The sequence below is a fragment of the Rhinoraja longicauda genome, chromosome 17 (genome assembly GCF_053455715.1).
Source record: "Rhinoraja longicauda isolate Sanriku21f chromosome 17, sRhiLon1.1, whole genome shotgun sequence".
Taxonomy (NCBI): domain Eukaryota; kingdom Metazoa; phylum Chordata; class Chondrichthyes; order Rajiformes; family Arhynchobatidae; genus Rhinoraja; species Rhinoraja longicauda.
The window spans coordinates 19,357,224-19,374,044 of NC_135969.1; the positions used below are offsets into that span (position 1 = coordinate 19,357,224).

A 16,821-nucleotide genomic window follows, 5' to 3' on the forward strand; every position below is an offset into this window, starting at 1 on the left:
CGGCACCGTGGGTAGAGCCACTATCTCACAGCAACAAGGCGCCTGTTCAATCCTGGCCTTGGGTTATGACTATGTGGCGTTTGCATGTTCTCCCTGTAACCACGTGGGTCTCCTCAGGGTGCTCCGGTTTCCTCCCACGTACCAAAGGCGTGCAGGTTTGAGGTTAATTGGCCCTCTTTAAAATTGCCCCTGGTACGTAGGGAGTGGATGAGAATGTGGGATAACATAGAACTAGTCTGAATGGGTGATCAATGGACAGTGTAGGACGAAGGGCCTGTTTCCGTGCTGTCATTCAATTTATCAAGAAAATCCCCAGTTTCTCCCCCTCGCCAATCACCAAGGATAATTTACAGCCACCAATTACCCTATCAGCTTGCACGTCTTTGGGATGTGGGAGGAAACTGGAGCACCCGGAGGAAACTCACGCGGTCACAGGCAGAACATGTAAACTCCACACACAGACAGCACCCGGGTGTCGGGCGCTGTGAGGCATCGGCTCTTCCATGGCGCCACTGTGCTGCCCGTCTGCAGGTTTGCCATCTGGAATTACTTTACCGATGCAGACCAGCTTCCCAGGTCAGGTTTATTATTGTCACGTGTACAGTGAAAAGCTTTGCTTTGCATGCTATCCAATCAAACCTGATACTACACATACTGTAAACACAATCAAGTCAAACTTAAGCACAATAGGCAGAGCAAAGGGGAAGATACAGAGTGCAAAATATAGTTCTCAGCATTAGTAGCACACCAGTTCCAGAGACAAAGTCCAATGTCGGCAATGGGGAAGAGGTGAATCGGACACTACCCTAACTTATGGAAGGACCATTCAGAAGCCTGATAACAGAGGGGAAGAAGCTGTTCCTGAGTCTGGTGGTGCACGCTTTCAGCTTCTGTGCCTTCTGCCTGATTGGAGTGGGAGAGAAGAAGGAATGACTAGGGTCGGATATCTTTGATTATGTTGGCTGCTTTCCCGGGGCAGCGTGAAGTGTAGGTAGAATCAATGGTGGGGAGTCTGTCCTGTGTGATGGACTGGGCTGCATCGACAACTCTCTGCAATTCCTTGCGGTCTTGGGCAGAGCTGATAGAAGTATATGAAATTATGAAAGGCATAGAATGGGCAGCCAGTCCAGTGAAAATGACCAAAGACCAAAGAGCATAGATTTAAAATGAGGGGGCAAAGTTTAAAGGAGATGTTTAGGGCAAGTATCTTTACATAGAGTGGTGGGTTCCTGGTACACATTTCCGGGGGTGAAGGTGGAGGCAGATATGATAGAGGTGTTTAAGAAACGTGTTTAGATAGGCACATGGGTGTGCAGGGATTGGGGGATATGGAGTACGGAGGGCCATAGGACCTGTTCCTGTACTGAATACAGGATATCCTCAATCTAACACATGATTTTCTGGGCTCTTGCATTATCTTTTCTTTCCTGACACATTTCTACCCAGTGTCATTGTCTTGCCCTTTAACTTACTTCCTCTCCTTTAGGGGTGGCACAATAGTGCAATGTGAGAGTTGCTGCCTTGCAGTGCCAGGGACCCGTGTTTAAACCTGTACGGGTGCTGCCTGTGCAGAGTTTGTAGGTTCTCCCTGTGACAGCATGGGTTTTCTCCGGGTGCTCCGGTTTCCTCCCACACTCCAAAGATATGCAGTTTTGTAGACTAACTGGCTTTTGTAAATTGTCGCTAATGTGTAGGGAGTGGATAAGGTTCTTATTAAATTATTAAGAACCATTCAGGTTACCCCTCTCGCCTTAAACTTATGCCCTCTAGTTTATGATTCCCCTATCTTGGGAAAAATATTTTATAAGACATTTAAAGACTTGTGATTTTATACATCTCAATAAGAAATTGGGATAACATAGAATTAGTGTTAGACACACAGTGCTGGAGTACTCAGTGGGTTAGGGGGCATCTTTGGACGAAAAGGATGGGTGATATTTCGGGTCGGGATCCTTCTGGAGAAGGTCTGAAGAAGGGTCCCGATCCAAAACGTCACCCATTCTTTTTCTCCAGAGATGCTGCCTGACCCGCTGAGTTATGTCAGCACTTTGTTTCTATCTTAGATCTAGTGTAAGGGTGATCTTTGTTCAGCATGGACTCAGTGGGCTGAAGGGCCTGTTTCCACGCTGTATCTCTAAAGTAAATTCTCCCCAATCTGTTTTTTAAAACCTTGAAGATATCTCCAGGATTATTCTGACACAATTGGCTACGATGGTCATAATACTGAAGAATATGGAGAATCATTGTGCAGTTTGCACTGATCAATGGCACAAATGATATATCTTGCTGCATACATCAGTTTGACCTCATTGATTTCCTACAGTATTTTGCTGAGTGTGCAATTAGATTTATATCCAGTCCCGGCACACTTAATTGACGGGCGAGATTTGCCTATCAGGCATTCTTAAGTCAAATGAAAGCCTTCTACATTTACTAAAATAGCACAAATTGTGTTTTAAAATAAGTCGGAGGTATTCCAAAAGGATTTTTTATAATTGTTAAATTACTGAGAGGTATTTTTTAAAACAATATTTATTCACTGAATGTGGATAACTCTGGCAAAGGTGGATTTTATCAGCAAGCTAATTGTTCATGAACTGAGAGTCCACTGTGTCTTCGAGTGGGTTTTGATTCATATATAGGGCAGAACAGGTGGGAATAACTTCCTCCTCTTCATGCCAGGTTTTATAAAAGACAGTCATCTCACAGCGACCATTACTAATAGCCATCCATGTGTATTTAATTTCTTAAATTAAAATTGCCCAGATGGTGTGGTGGGATTCTGCTTGTAAAGCTGCAGACAGTCAGAATTTCATTGGCCTGGTCCACATCCGGTGCATATGATAAATAAATATTCTTGACTCTTGACCTGATTGTGCTTCAGGATAGAGACAGAGACACGATATGTTTAAATCTACAATAGTATAACAATAATGTAATAATAAAATAATAACTAAGGGAAAATAGTTCAGATGAGATGGTCGTAGAATCATGCAACACAGAATCAGTCCTTTCGGCCCACCATGTCCATGCTAACCATTGTGAACCCATCTACACCAACCCCATTTATCACCTAGCAGAAACAAGGAACTGCAGATGCTGTTTAAATCACTAAAGGACACAAAGTGCTGGGGTAACTCAGCGGGTCAGGCAGCAACTTTGGAGAACATGCATAGGTGACGTTTTGGGTCGAGACCTTTTCTTCAATATCTTTTACCAGTACTTGCTTCGAAATCTTCTATGCCTTGGCATTGAATATGCTCATCCTGATATTATTTTTAATACACTAAGAGTTGCTGCCTCCATCACTTTCTAAGGCAGTGCATTCCAGTTACAACTGCCCCCAGGGTGAGAAGGAAATGTTCTCAAGTGCCCTCCAACCCTTTTACTTCTCAACCTTGTCTGTGGCCACTGGACGGATATCGTAGACTTTTGAATAATTGTCAAGTAAAGAGTTTCATTTCTTGTCACAAGTACCAAGGTACAGTTAAAAGCTTTTATTGCGTGCGAATCAGTTGGCGGAAAGACAATGCATGATTACAATCGAACTGTCCATAATGTACAGATACAGGATAAAGGGAATAACGTTTGGTGCATATAAAGTCCAGTAATGTCCGATCAAAGATTGTCTGAGGGTCTCCAATGAGGTAGGCAAGCTCAGGACTGCTCTCTAGTTGTTGGTAGGATGGTTCAGTTGCCTGATAACAGCTGTGAAGAAACTGTCCCTGAATCTGGGGGTGTGCATTTTCACACTTCTGTACCTCTTGCCTGATGGAAGAGGGGAAAAGAGGGAGTGACCGGCGTGAGACTGGTCCTGGATTATGCTGGCGGCCTTGTCGAGGCAGCGTGAAGTGTTGATGGAGTCAATGAAAGGGAGGTTGGTATGTGTGATGGTCTGGGCTGTGTCCACAATTCTCCACATTATCTAGCAGTCTTTAAGACCAATATGTGATTGAACATCTTGTCAAACAACACGTATGGAGGAAGATGGACTATCCACCAGGGCCTGCAGGAACTCCTTATTGTCAATGATTTTAATTCCCCTTCTCATTCCCCCTACTAGCCTCCTCCATCGCCGGTGAGGCCACACACGAACTGGAAGAACCTCACATTCCACATGGGTAGCTTAAAAACCAAACATATGAACATTGAATTCTCCATTTTCATCAATGGGACTGATGAGCCACAATGTTGAGAACTATATTCTGCACTCTGTATCTTCCCCTTAACTGTACCTATTGTACTTGAGTTTGACTTGAGTATTTATGTATAGTATTATCATATTGGATAGCATGCAAAACAAAGCTTTTCACTGTACCTTGGTGCATGTGACAATAATAACCTAAATCTTTCCACTTCCCTTTGCCCCCATCACCCAGTTACTCTTCCCTTCTTCATCTCTTATCTCCCTCCCCTCCCTACTCCATGTCCACCATTTTCCACCCCCACCCCCCTTCCCTCCTCCCCCCAATTCTCTTCCACCCACCATTCCTCCCTCTGGTTCTACAGACGCAGCCCAGACTATCATGCAAACCAGCCTCCCTTCCAATGACTCCATCTACACTTCACGCTGCCTCGGCAAGGCCACCAGCATAATCCAGGATCAGTCTCACCCCGGTCACTCCCTCTTCTCCCTGCTCCCATCAGGCAAGAGGTACAGAAGTTTGAAAACACACACCTTCAGATTCAGGGACAGCTTCTTCCCTGCTGTTATCAGGCAACTGAACCATCCCATCACCAACTAGAGAGCAGCACTGACCTACTATCTATCTCATTGGAGACCCTCGGACTATCTTTAATCGAACTTTACTGGACTTTACCTTGCACTAAATGTTATTCCCTTTATCCTGTTTCTGTACACTGTGGATGACTTGATTGTAAACACATATAGTCTTTCTGCTGACTAGATAGCATGCAACAAAAAAACTTTTCACTGTACTTGGGTACACATGGCAATAAATTAAAATAAACTACATTTCACGCCACATCTTCCTCATCAGATTCCACCATCTGCACCTTTTTGTCTTCTCCACTAATCACCTCCAGCTTCCACTCATCTCTTCCCCACCTGACCCATCTACAATCATTCCTCACTGGATCCACTTATCACTTGCACTTGCCCCAGCCCTCCCTTCCCTTCATCTCTCTCCACCAACCATCTCCCCTCTACCCCAACAATCTGAAGAAGAGTCCTGACCCAAAACACCGCCTATCCATCTCCCTCCACAGATGCTGCCTGACCCACTGAGTTTCTCCTGCACTTTGTCTTTTGCTCAAGATGCCAGGATCTTGTGTCTCCATGAGACTGACCATCTAACCTGTCCTTGAATAAAAGGAAGACTGACATAAAATGCCCGAGTAACTCAGCGGGTAAGGCAGCCTCTCTGGTGAAAAGGAGTAGGTGACGTTTTGGGTTGGAACCCTTCTTCAGACTGAAAGGTAGAGGTGGGGGGGACTGAAGTCCAGAAAAGGCCGGAACAAACCAGGGCTAGCAACAGATGACCTCAGGATGGGTGGAGTCCATAATGACCCGTTGTTGGCTGGGGGAGGGATACAAGGATGCGAACTGCGGAACTAGTGAGACGACTAGAGTGAGAGAGGAGGAGGCAGGGTCAATCAAACCTGGATTAAAAGGATGCAGGTTCGAGAGCAAACCTTTGCACCGCAGAACATTGATCTGTTCTACCATAAATCCTGCCCCTTTTTCCTCCTTTTCAACCTCTTTGAAGTTGCCAAAAGTAAACCAAGGACAGGTTAGATGGCCTTTCTCATGGAGACACAAAGTGCTGGCATCTTGAGCAAAAGAGAAAGTGCTGGAGGAACTCAGCGGGTCAGGCAGCATCTATCGAGGGAGATGGACGGGGGATGTTTCGGGTCAGAACCTTTCTTCAGACTTTAATGTCTGAAGATATGAAGAAGGGTCCCGAACTGAAACGTCACACATCCTTTTCCTCCAGAGATGCCGCCTGACCCGCTGAGTTACACCAGCACTTTGTGTCTACCCTTCTTCAGACCATTGGGATAGAGGGAGAAGGTTGGTGGAGAGATACAACGTGGGAACAGGCCCTTTGGCCCACCTGATCCGTGCCAACCATCCACCACCCGTTGATATTAATCCAACATCAATCCTATTATTGATTCTCCCTGCATTCCCAATAACTGGCACAGTGGCACAGTCCCTCTCAGATATTGGAAAACTCCATGGTCAGGTCCTTCGAAGTTTAACATTAACCAAAGGTTTTGTTTTTTGTCTGGTTTCTATTGTTATATTGACCGGTGTAAAAAATGCAGCTAACCTGACAGGTGTGGTTGGTATCCAATATCTACAGAATAAGTGATATCCTTCTGCATTGACGAAATGTGGGACATCCCTGTAAAACAATCCGTGAGGTGTCCTTCGATCGGCTGTATCGGAGACGTTTTTACGACAATAGCAGTAACAACATATCGCTCGACCCATACTGTGTGTGGTCAGATAGATAGGGTCAGCGATTATACATCTTAGATGTTCATGAAGGGAAGATCAGGAAAACAAGCCTCCTTTGAGCAATGCGCCCTTTGCTACAGGGACACATTCTCAATGTCTGACGACAAAACGGGATAAGTACATTTGAAACGCAGATAGAACTTAGCGACTTCAAAACGAATAATAACCGTAACGGAAACAATCCAGAACCCTCGGGACCTCTTTATTCGGCACCGGGCATTTTTGTTCCGATACCTGTTACCTCACGACTGTTAAGAATTTTACACCTCCTTGCATAGAAACATAGAAAATAGGTGCCGCAGGAGGAGGCCATTCGGCCCTTGCAAGGACCTAAGGCGTCAAAATAGGAGGTTCGGTGGGAGTTTACAGTGGGATCACTCAGAGGTGTATTTGGCCTCAGTTCCATGTTAAAGTGCTGGAGTAACTCAGCGGGCCAAGGCAGCATCTCTGGAGGAACATGGATAAGAGACCAGTCTGAAGAAGGGACCCATCATCGGCCCATGTTCTCCAGAGATGCTGCCTGACCTGCAGAGTTACTCCATCACTTTGTGTGTCTGGCTCAAGATCCCAGCGTCTGCAGTTTCTTGTCTGCTTGAAAGCATGCCAATACTGAAGACAGCACAAGTACCTCTCTCAATATACCCAACGGTATAAACATTGAGTTCTCTAATTTTAGGTAACCTTCAACAAAACCCCTCTCTCCCTCTCCCCTTTCTCCCTCCCCCCCCCCCCCCTTTCTTTCCTCTCTCTCTCTCCTCCCCTCTGCCCCACCTGGACTCCCACCTATTTCTCCCCCCAACCACTGCTCCACCTACATACCTTACACAATTCACAACTCTTCAATCCTGTCTCACACCTTCTGTTTTTATCACTGGCCTTTGTTCTCATCATTTGCCTATCAAATGCCCCCCTTGCCTGTGACCACCTATTACCTGCCAGGTTTTGTCCTGACCCATCCTCTCTTCCAGCTTCCTTCCCTCATCCACCACAATCAGTCCTAAGAAGGATCCCAACCCAAAACATCCCCTCTGCATGTTCTCCAGAGATGCTGAGTTACTGCAAATACTTTGTGCCTTTATTTTGCAAACCAGCATCTGCAATTCGTTGTTTCTCCAAGTTTGTTCAACCTCTCCCTGCAGCTAACACCGCCTAATTTAGTTTAGTTCAGAGATGGAGCATGGAAACAGGCCCTTTGGCCCACCAATGATCACCCTAGTTCTATCTCACACTCTGGGGACAATTTACAGAACCCAATAAACCTACTAACCCACATGTCTCTGGGATGTAGGAGGAATCCAGAGCACTGAGAAAAAAACCCCATACAATCACAGGGAGAACGTGCAAACACCATACAAACAGCACCCATGGTCAGGGTCGAACCCGGGTCTCTGGCGCTGTGCGGCAGCAATTCTACTGCTGCACCACTGTGCCTAATCCAGGCAGCAATCTGGGAAACCTCTTCCATACCCTCTCCAAAGCCTCCATATCCTTCCTGTAATGGGGTGACCGGAACTACACACAGTCAGGTACGTGCCGAGACACTTCATCAATGATCCCTCATCCATCACTAGATCAATGATCCCTATTCCATCACTCTCTCAGGTACTCCATTCCAGAAAGGCAACGACCCAAAAGCCAATAAAAGTATTCTTTTTCTAGAAGGATTTTGATCTGATACATCATCTATTCCTTTTCAATAGGATTTTGACCCAAAATGTCACCTATTTATTTTCAGAAAGATTTTGACCCAAAACTTCACTTATTCCTTTTCAGATGGGGGGTAACCCGAAATGTCACCTGTGGTTTTTTTTTTCTCTCCTAAGGAATGCTGCCTGACCTGCTGAGTTGCTCCAGCATTTTATGTCTATGTTCAGTGTAAACCAGCATTTAGAGTATTGCTTGTGGTTCTGGTCACCCCATTGCAAGAAGGGTCCTTCCTCTACTCTCTATTCCAATTCTCAGGGTGGAGGGAGGGAAAAAACAGTTCTGTAGCATTCTGCAATTTCTCTTTGTTAAACAATATTCTGCTTTTCTGTTTATCCGACCAAAGTGGAAACTTGGCATCTTGCCACGTTTTCTTCTCGAGTTGCAAGCGTCGCAGTCCTGTATCTGAGATGAAACTTACGTTCGAAATCTGAGAAAGAGGGAGGGAAAGGTGGAGGAAGGGATTTGTGCCAATCCAGGGGCATTCGCCAACTTGCTTTACACACCACTGACTAAAGAACAAAGCCTCAAATATTGCAACGTCACCAAGCAAAATGTTAGATGCAGGAAGCTCCTCAGAAATCCTGGTGCCTCTGACTGTGCAGATATCATTCGTGCGAATCCACATCTGCATCATTGCATTTCTGACAAATGCATTTTTAAAATCATCCAGCTGTTCTCTCCGTCTACACACGTACACTTTGACCGATGGTGCGGTGGGAAATGGAGGATGTGTCTTTTTTAAATTATAGTGGCTGGTAGTATATTTCCTTGAGTAAAACACAAAGTGCTGGGGGAACTCAGCAGGTCAGGCAACATAGACTCATACAGTGTGGAAACAGGTGCTTCGGCCCAACTTACCCAGGCAGCGCTCTGCACCCTTGCCAAGGCCTCCAGATCCTTCCTGCAGTGGAACGACCAGAACCGCACGCAATACTCCAAATACGGCCCAACCAAAGTCCCATGAAGCTGCAACATGACTTCCTGACTCTATCACGGGAAGAGGTACCTACACACACACACAGAATGAATGGATTCAAGGATTGACTAATGCTTGCTTGGATTGGTACATCATCCCGACTGACTCAAGAGGCAGCTCAAGAGTGTTTCATTGCCATGTGTGTTGACAAGGGAACAATTACATTCTTACTTGCTGCAGTTTAAAAGGCCCATAAACACAAACCAGGCAAATAATTATACAATAATGGAAAATCAATAACCGTAATCGTACGTAACAAGTGGCACAGTGGGTAGAGCCACTGCCTCACAGCACCTGAGACCAGGTTTGATCTAGGTTATGGGTGCTGTCTGTGTGGGGTTTGCAACGCTCTCCCTGTGGCCGATTGGGTTTCCTCTCAGTGATCCGGATTCCCCCCACATTGCAAAGATGTGCGGGTTTGTACATTTGGTTTAATTTAGTTTAGTTTAGAGATACAGCGTGCAAACCGGCTCTTCGACACACAGAGTCCGCACCGACCACTGATCCCCTGTACACCAGTTCCGTCCTACATACTAGGGACAATTTACAGAAGCCAATTAACCCACAAACCTGCACATCTTTGAAATGTGGATGGAAACTGGAGCACCCGGAGAAACCCACGCGGTCACAGGGAGAATATATAGGCAGCATACGAGTATAGACAGCACCCGAGGTCAGGATCTCTGGCGCTGTGAGGCACTGCTTGCTGTGCCACAATGCCCCCACTCGGTTAATTGGCCTCTAAATTGCCCTCTAGCCTTTAGGGAGTGGATGAGAAAGTGAGATAACATCAAACTAGTGTGAACTGATATTCAATGGTCAATGTGGACTCGGTGGGCCGAATGGCCTGTTTCCATGCTGTATCTTTCAAACAATTAAGTAACTGTAAAACTGTAAACAGCTGGTCTGTGGTGCAACTAAGGACAAGTCCATAGACCTGGCAGAGGCACGTAAAATGATGAGAGGTCGGGATAGTGTCGACTGTCAGAAACTTCCTCTGAGGCTGGAAGTGTCAAAAACTAGGGGGCATAATTTAAGGTGAGAGGGGAAAGTTTAAAGGAGACGTGCGGGTCAAGTTTGTTTTACACAAGAGGGTGATTTGTGCCTGGAACGCGCTGCCAGAGGCGGTGGAGGCAGATGTGATAGTTGTGTTGAAAAGGCTTTCAGAAAGACACATGGACATGCAGGGGATGATCACTTGTAGGTCGAGGAGATTAGTTTAACGGGCATTGTGTTCAGCGCGGATATGATGGGCTGAAGGGCCTGTTCCTGCACTGTTCTATGTTTCCCTGTTGTACTGTTCTATGTTGTATGTTCCTGTACTGTTCTATGTTCCTGTACTGTTCTATGTTGTATGTTCCTGTACTATTCTATGTTCCCATGCTGCACCTTTCTATGTTGTATGTTCATGTTTTGTACTGTTCTATGTTGCATGTTCCTTTACTATTCTATGTTATATGTTCATGTACTGTTCTGTTGTATGTTCCCGTACTGTTCTATGTTCCTGTACTGTTCGATGTTATATGTTCATGTACTGTTCTATGTTGTGTGTTCCCGTACTGTTCTATGTTATATGTTCCTGTACTGTTCTATGTTATATGTTCGTGTACTGTTCTATGTTCCTGTACTGTTCTCTGTTGTATGTTCATGTACTGTTCTATGTTGTATGTTCCTGTACTGTTCTATGTTCCTGTACTGTTCTATGTGGTGTGTTCCTGTACTGTTCTATGTTGTGTGTTCCTGTACTGTTCTATGTTCCCATGCTGCACCTTTCTATGTTGTATGTTCATGTTTTGTATTGTTCTGTGTTGCATGTTCCTGTGTTCCTGTTGCTGTACTCCTCTATGTTGTATGTTTGTATGCTGTTTGTATGCTGTTTCTCTGCTGCCAGCCTGAAAGATTGACTCGGTTCCCATCTCCTCAGAGGCTGCCTGATTCTCTGACTATCCTCAATGTCCCTTGCAGTTCGGATCTGTTGCTGGACTGTGTCAAATCACAAGCCGCCAGCATCGGATTCCCAGCACAAACCTTGCCCAGTGCCTCACGTGAACAAGGAAATATTCGATGATTGTTTATTATTCATGGTTTAAAGGAGAGAAGAAAAAAAACCCCGCTGTTGTGCTTTACAAAGGCATCCTTCCTCCAATCTCTCGCTGAGAGAAAATACCTTAAATTGGCAAAAAAAAGAGAGGCAGAGAGAGAGGGAGACGGAGCATCAGGCGCCGCCAGAGGCAGTCGATGTGATTATTAGAGAGAAGGAAGTGTTTAAAAAAAATCTTTAACAAGATTACAGAGCGCAATGTGAAGCGGGCAGCGAGGGTTGGAGCGGCGTTGTGACAGCGAGGTGGGTGAGCTGTGTTCGGTCATTGTTTCGTGCTGCCTTTACGGTTATTTATTTGAGGGGTGTGTCGAGTTCTGTGTCGGTAGTGTGTGTGTGTGTGTGTGTGTGTGTGTTGGGTCCATGAGGTGAGATGTTGCCACCGCACAGACACCAGATCCCCGGGCTGTTACTCCAGTGGCTTCACTGCCCCTGCTAGTTTGGTCTCTTACACCGGCGTACAACTTTGTTAAATTGTCGTCCTCTCTCTCTCTCTCTCTCTCGCTCTCCCCTCTCCCTCTCAATGACATGTATCACAGCACTTGCTGCCGCCGTACAATGATTCAGGAAAAGCAGGAGCGGCTGACACCCCAAGGCTTGCCGTATAAGAACCTGGAGAACTTCGTCAACGAGGATGGCGAGTACCTGTTCTGCAGATACTGGGAGCCTTCATCTCCCCCCAGGTGAGTCTTCTCCCGACCCCCCAACTTACTTCCTCTCTTTATCTCTCTCTACCCCCCCCCCCCCCCATCTCTCTCTTATTTCCTCTCTTTATCTCTCTCTCCCCCCCTCTCTCTCTCCCAATCTCTCTCCCCAATCCCTCTCACCCTTTATCTCCCGTTCCCTCTCTCTCTCCCCCAATCTCAATCTCTCTCACCCTTTATCTCCCGTTCTCTCTCTCTCTCTCTCTCTCTCTCTCTCTCTCTCTCTCTCTCTCTCTCTCTCTCTCTCTCTCTCTCTCTCTCTCTCTCTCTCTCTCTCTCTCTCTCTCAATAGACAATAGACAATAGGTGTAGGAATAGGCCATTCGGCCCTTCGAGCCAGCACCGCCATTCAATGTGATCACGGCTGATCATTCTCAACCAGTACCCCGTTCCTGCCTTCTCCCCATACCCCCTGACTCCGCTATCCTTAATAGCTCTATCTAGCTCTCTCTTGAATGCATTCAGAGAATTGGCCTCCACTGCCTTCTGAGGCAGAGAATTCCACAGATTGAACAACTCTCTGACTGAAAAAGTTCTTCCTCATCTCAGTTCTAAATGGCCTACCCCTTATTCTTAAACCGTGGCCCCTTGTTCTGGACTCCCCCAACATTGGGAACATGTTTCCTGCCTCGAACGTGTCCAACCCCTTAATAATCTTATACGTTTCGATAAGATCTCAAGGCACGGATAGGTGGGGAAAGGGAACTGCAGTTGTTGGAATCTCGAGAGCGCATGATGTATTGTTGGGGGACAGTGAGATACGGAGACTTTCAACCCAATGAGAAAGTAGAGAGTGAAAGAAAAACAGGGGGAATAATCAGAGACACGAGGAGTTGCTGGCGCTGGAATCTTGAACGAAGCACAAAGCGCTGGAGGAAATCAGCGGGCCAGGCAGCATCTGTGGAGGGAATGGACAGGCGACGTTTCGGGTCGGGACCCTTCTTCAGACAGATGGAGTAGGGGGGGGAGAAAGCTGGAAGAGGGAAGGGAGGGCGGGACACATTCTGGCGAGTGATAGGTGCATACAGATGAGGTGGGAGGGGAGTCAAGTAGCGGATGGGTGGAGCAAGCCACGGTGGCTGGAGCTGAAAATGAGACAAAGTGTGTCATGATCAGGAGAGGCGAGGAGTGAAATGTAAAGCCAGAGGGTGGGAGATGGGTGGAAGGGGACATGGGGGGGGGGGGGGGGGGGGGGGGGGGAGCGGGGATGGAAGAGAGAGGGGAAACTGGGAGCGCAATTAGGTGATGGATCACAGGAGAGAGATGGGGAGGTCAAGTCAAGTCAAGTCAATTTTATTTGTATAGCACATTTAAAAACAACCCACGTTGACCAAAGTGCTGCACATCTGATTAGGAAAAAAAAAAGAAGCAGTTACTTAAAATAAGAGAATTGAATGTTCCTCCCGTTGGGTTGTAAACTACCCAAACGGAATCAGTCTTGGAGGAGGGTCCCCACCCGAAACGTCGTCTGTCCATTCCCTCCACAGATGCTGCCTGACCCGCTGAGTTCCTCCAGCACTTTGTGCTTTGCTGAAGATGCCAGCATCTGCAGTTCCGTGTGCCTCCACTAACTCCACGCTCTGACCTCCTGGCGATTGTAAAACGACGTGTTTGACAAACGCTCAGACCGAGGGAGCGGTTTCCCCTCCAGAAACCAGGGAGATTTCTACCGCGGAGAACAATACCTCCTTGTGAAAGCGTTCGCTTTAATGTCCTGTAGAAGCTCCACAACGCCTCTCGGCTTAGGTTGTAAAAGCCATACCTCACCAGGAACTTCTCGATGTCGTGTTTCATCCAGCTGACTTTTCTTTGCATTGATGGGAATATCTGTCTTATTCACCACGACAGCAACCTCCTTGGGTTAAACGCGGTGGAATAATCGATGTAGGGGTTAAATGGTCCCTTTCATCGTCGTCTAGCAGCCGTGACTACGTGCCATGAGGATGTCCACTGACGCTCTTGGATGGAGTCATCTTTACCAGGGTGTTGGTAAACTGCTGGTGCTGCAATCTGGAGCAAAACACAAGGTGCTGGAAGAACTCAGTGGGTCAGGCAGCATCTGTGGACGGGGATTCTATGAAAGGTCGCCTGTCCATTTCCCGCCACAGATCCTGCCTGACCGAGTTCTTCTTGCACTTTGAGTCTTGCACCAGGACACTCGCTGGAAAGGTTGCATTTTAGTAGTGCCTTTACCATCCCCCAGTTCTCACATCTCTGTTCTGTTGGCCTCTCCTGTTCTACAAGACTCTATTTCCATTATCCAGTCATATCGCTTCATAAGATCATAAGTGATAGGAGTAGAATTAGGCCATTTGGCCCATCTAATCTGCCATTCAATCATGGCTGATCTATCTCTCCCTTCAAACCCCATTCTCCTGCCTTCTCCCCATAACCTCTGACACCTGTACTAATCAAAAAGTGAGATTTCAGAATGTTTCTGCCTAGTTTCCTTTGATTTCCTCTCTAAATCTTTCCATATCTGCATCTCTCCTCATTAAGAGCTCTCAATAAAATTTACATCGCATTTAGTGTATTGTGTGTAGTTCTGGTCGCCATAAAGCCCTAGCCTGCCCAACCTCTCCTGATAGCTCAGGCCCTTGATTCCTGGCAACATCCCCCTAAATCCTCTCTGCAGTCTTTCCAGCTTAATGACATCCTTCCTACAGTAGGGTGGCCAAAACTGAACGCAGTACTCCAAATACTCGTACTCAAAGTTTAGTTTAGTGTAGAGATTAGGGATACAGCATGGAAGCAGGCCCTACGGCCCACTGAGTCTAAGCAAACCAGCGATAACCAGTTCTATCCTGCAAACTCCATACAGACAGCACCCGTGGTCAGGATGGAACCCGGGTCTCTGGCACTGTGAGGATGCAACTCTACAGCTGAGCCACTGTGCTGCCCTGAACAGTATGGTTTTACTGGAAGGCATGCAAAGTTTTTCACTGTATCTTGGTACATGTGACAATAATAAACCAACAGAACTTACCGAAACTTACCGAATAGTGAAAGGCCGGGTTAGAGTGAATGTGGAGAGGATGTTTCCACTAATGGGAGAGTCTAGGACCAGAGGCCACAGCTTCAGAATAAAAGGATGTACCTTTAGAAAGGAGATGAGGGAGAATTTCTATAGTCAGAGGGTGGTGAATCTGTGGAATTCATTGCCACAGACGGCTGTGGAGGCCAAGTCAGTGGGTATTTTTAAGGCGGAGATTAACAGGTCCTTGATTCGTACGGGTGTCAGAGTTTATGGTGAGAGGGCAAGGGAATGGGGTTGAGAGTGAAAGTTAAATCAGCCGTGACTAAATGATAGAGTAGACTTGATGGGCCGATTGGCCTAATTCTCCTCCTAGAACCTATGAATTTACGAACAGCTACTCAGCCACCAAAGGTGCTGACATCTCATTGTGCGGGCAAGGCCACACTTTTGCGATCTAGTCCTCAATGCAATGTCAGAAACAGAAGTATTCAACGTTGCGAGGGAGAATCTGTTTCCGCTGATGGATAACAAGAGCACAGATTGAAGTTAATTGGCAAAAGAACCAGGGGAGATATGATAATTAACTCACACAGTGAGTTCTGATCTGCAAAGCACATCCTAAAAAGGTAGATGGAGTGGATTTAACGAGAGCGTTCACAAAGGAAATGGAAATTTGCCTGAACTATGCCATGACCATGGGGAGATTTGAGTTAGGGGGTATAATAAGGTTAATCTTTTGAAGAGCCAGCAGGGAACAAATGGGTTGAATGGCCTTCCCTTGGAGGACAAAATACTCTGATTACAATCTTTTATGACAAAGTACACAGAGCAGATCAGCAACCAAACATTTAATCGTGAGCAAGAAGCAAAGTGCTGGAGGAACTCAGAGGGTCAGGCAGCATGGAACGGCACAGTGGCACAACAGTAGAGTTGCTGCCTTACAGCGCCAGAGACCCAGGTTCAATCCTGACTACAGGTGCTGTCTGTATGGAATTTGTATGTTCTCCCTGTGACTGTGGGTTTCTCCGGGTGCTCCATTTTCCTCCCACAATACAAAGACGTACAGGGTAATTGGTTTCTGTAAATTGTAAATTGTCCCTAGTGTGGCAATACGGGGAGAAAAGATGAGGTACGAGGGTAAACTAGCCAATAATATAAAGGAGGATAGTAAAAGCTTTTTTAGGTATGTGAAGAGGAAAAAAATAGTCAAGGCAAATGTGGGTCCCTTGAAGACAGAAGCTGGGGAATTTATTATGGGGAACAAGGAAATGGCAGAAGAGTTGAACCGGTACTTTGGATCTGTCTTCACTGAGGAGGATACAAACAATCTCCCAGATGTTCTAGTGGCCAGAGATCCTAAGGTGACAGAGGAACTGGAGGAAATCCACATTAGGCAGGAAAAAGTTTTGGGTAGACTAATGGGACTCAAGGCTGATAAATCCCCAGGGCCTGATGGTCTGCATCCCAGGGTGCTTAAGGAGGTGGCTCTAGAAATTGTGGACGCATTAGTAATTATTTTCCAATGTTCTATAGATTCCGGGTCAGTTCCTGTGGATTGGAGGGTAGCTAATGTTATCCCACTTTTCAAGAAAGGAGGGAGCGAGAAAACGGGAAATTATAGACCAGTTAGTCTGACATCAGTGGTGGGGAAGATGCTGGAGTCAATTATAAAAGACGAAATTGCGGAGCATTTGGATCGCAGTAACAGGATCGTTCCGAGTCAGCATGGATTTACGAAGGGGAAATCGTGCTTGACTAATCTACTGGAATTTTTTGAGGATGTAACTAGGAAAATTGACAGGGGAGAGCTGGTGGATATGGTGTACCTCGACTTTCAGAAAGCCTTCGACAAGGTCCCACATAGGAGATTGG

At 46.3% G+C, this 16,821-nt stretch overlaps 1 protein-coding gene across 2 annotated transcripts in view; it reads left to right on the forward strand.

Moving 5' to 3' along the window:
• The first annotated feature begins 11,317 nt into the window (after positions 1-11,317).
• Positions 11,318-16,821, forward strand: part of LOC144601805 (monoglyceride lipase-like) — a 35,579-nt gene continuing 30,075 nt past the window's right edge. Inside the window, exons 1-2 of one of the 2 annotated variants that reach the window (XM_078414243.1) lie at positions 11,318-11,514; positions 11,808-11,951. In XM_078414243.1, the coding sequence (XP_078270369.1) occupies positions 11,827-11,951 (125 nt within the window). In that variant the 5' untranslated portion in view covers positions 11,318-11,514; positions 11,808-11,826. The remainder of the gene's footprint in view (positions 11,515-11,807; positions 11,952-16,821) is intronic. The other variant, XM_078414242.1, reaches the window with a different exon arrangement.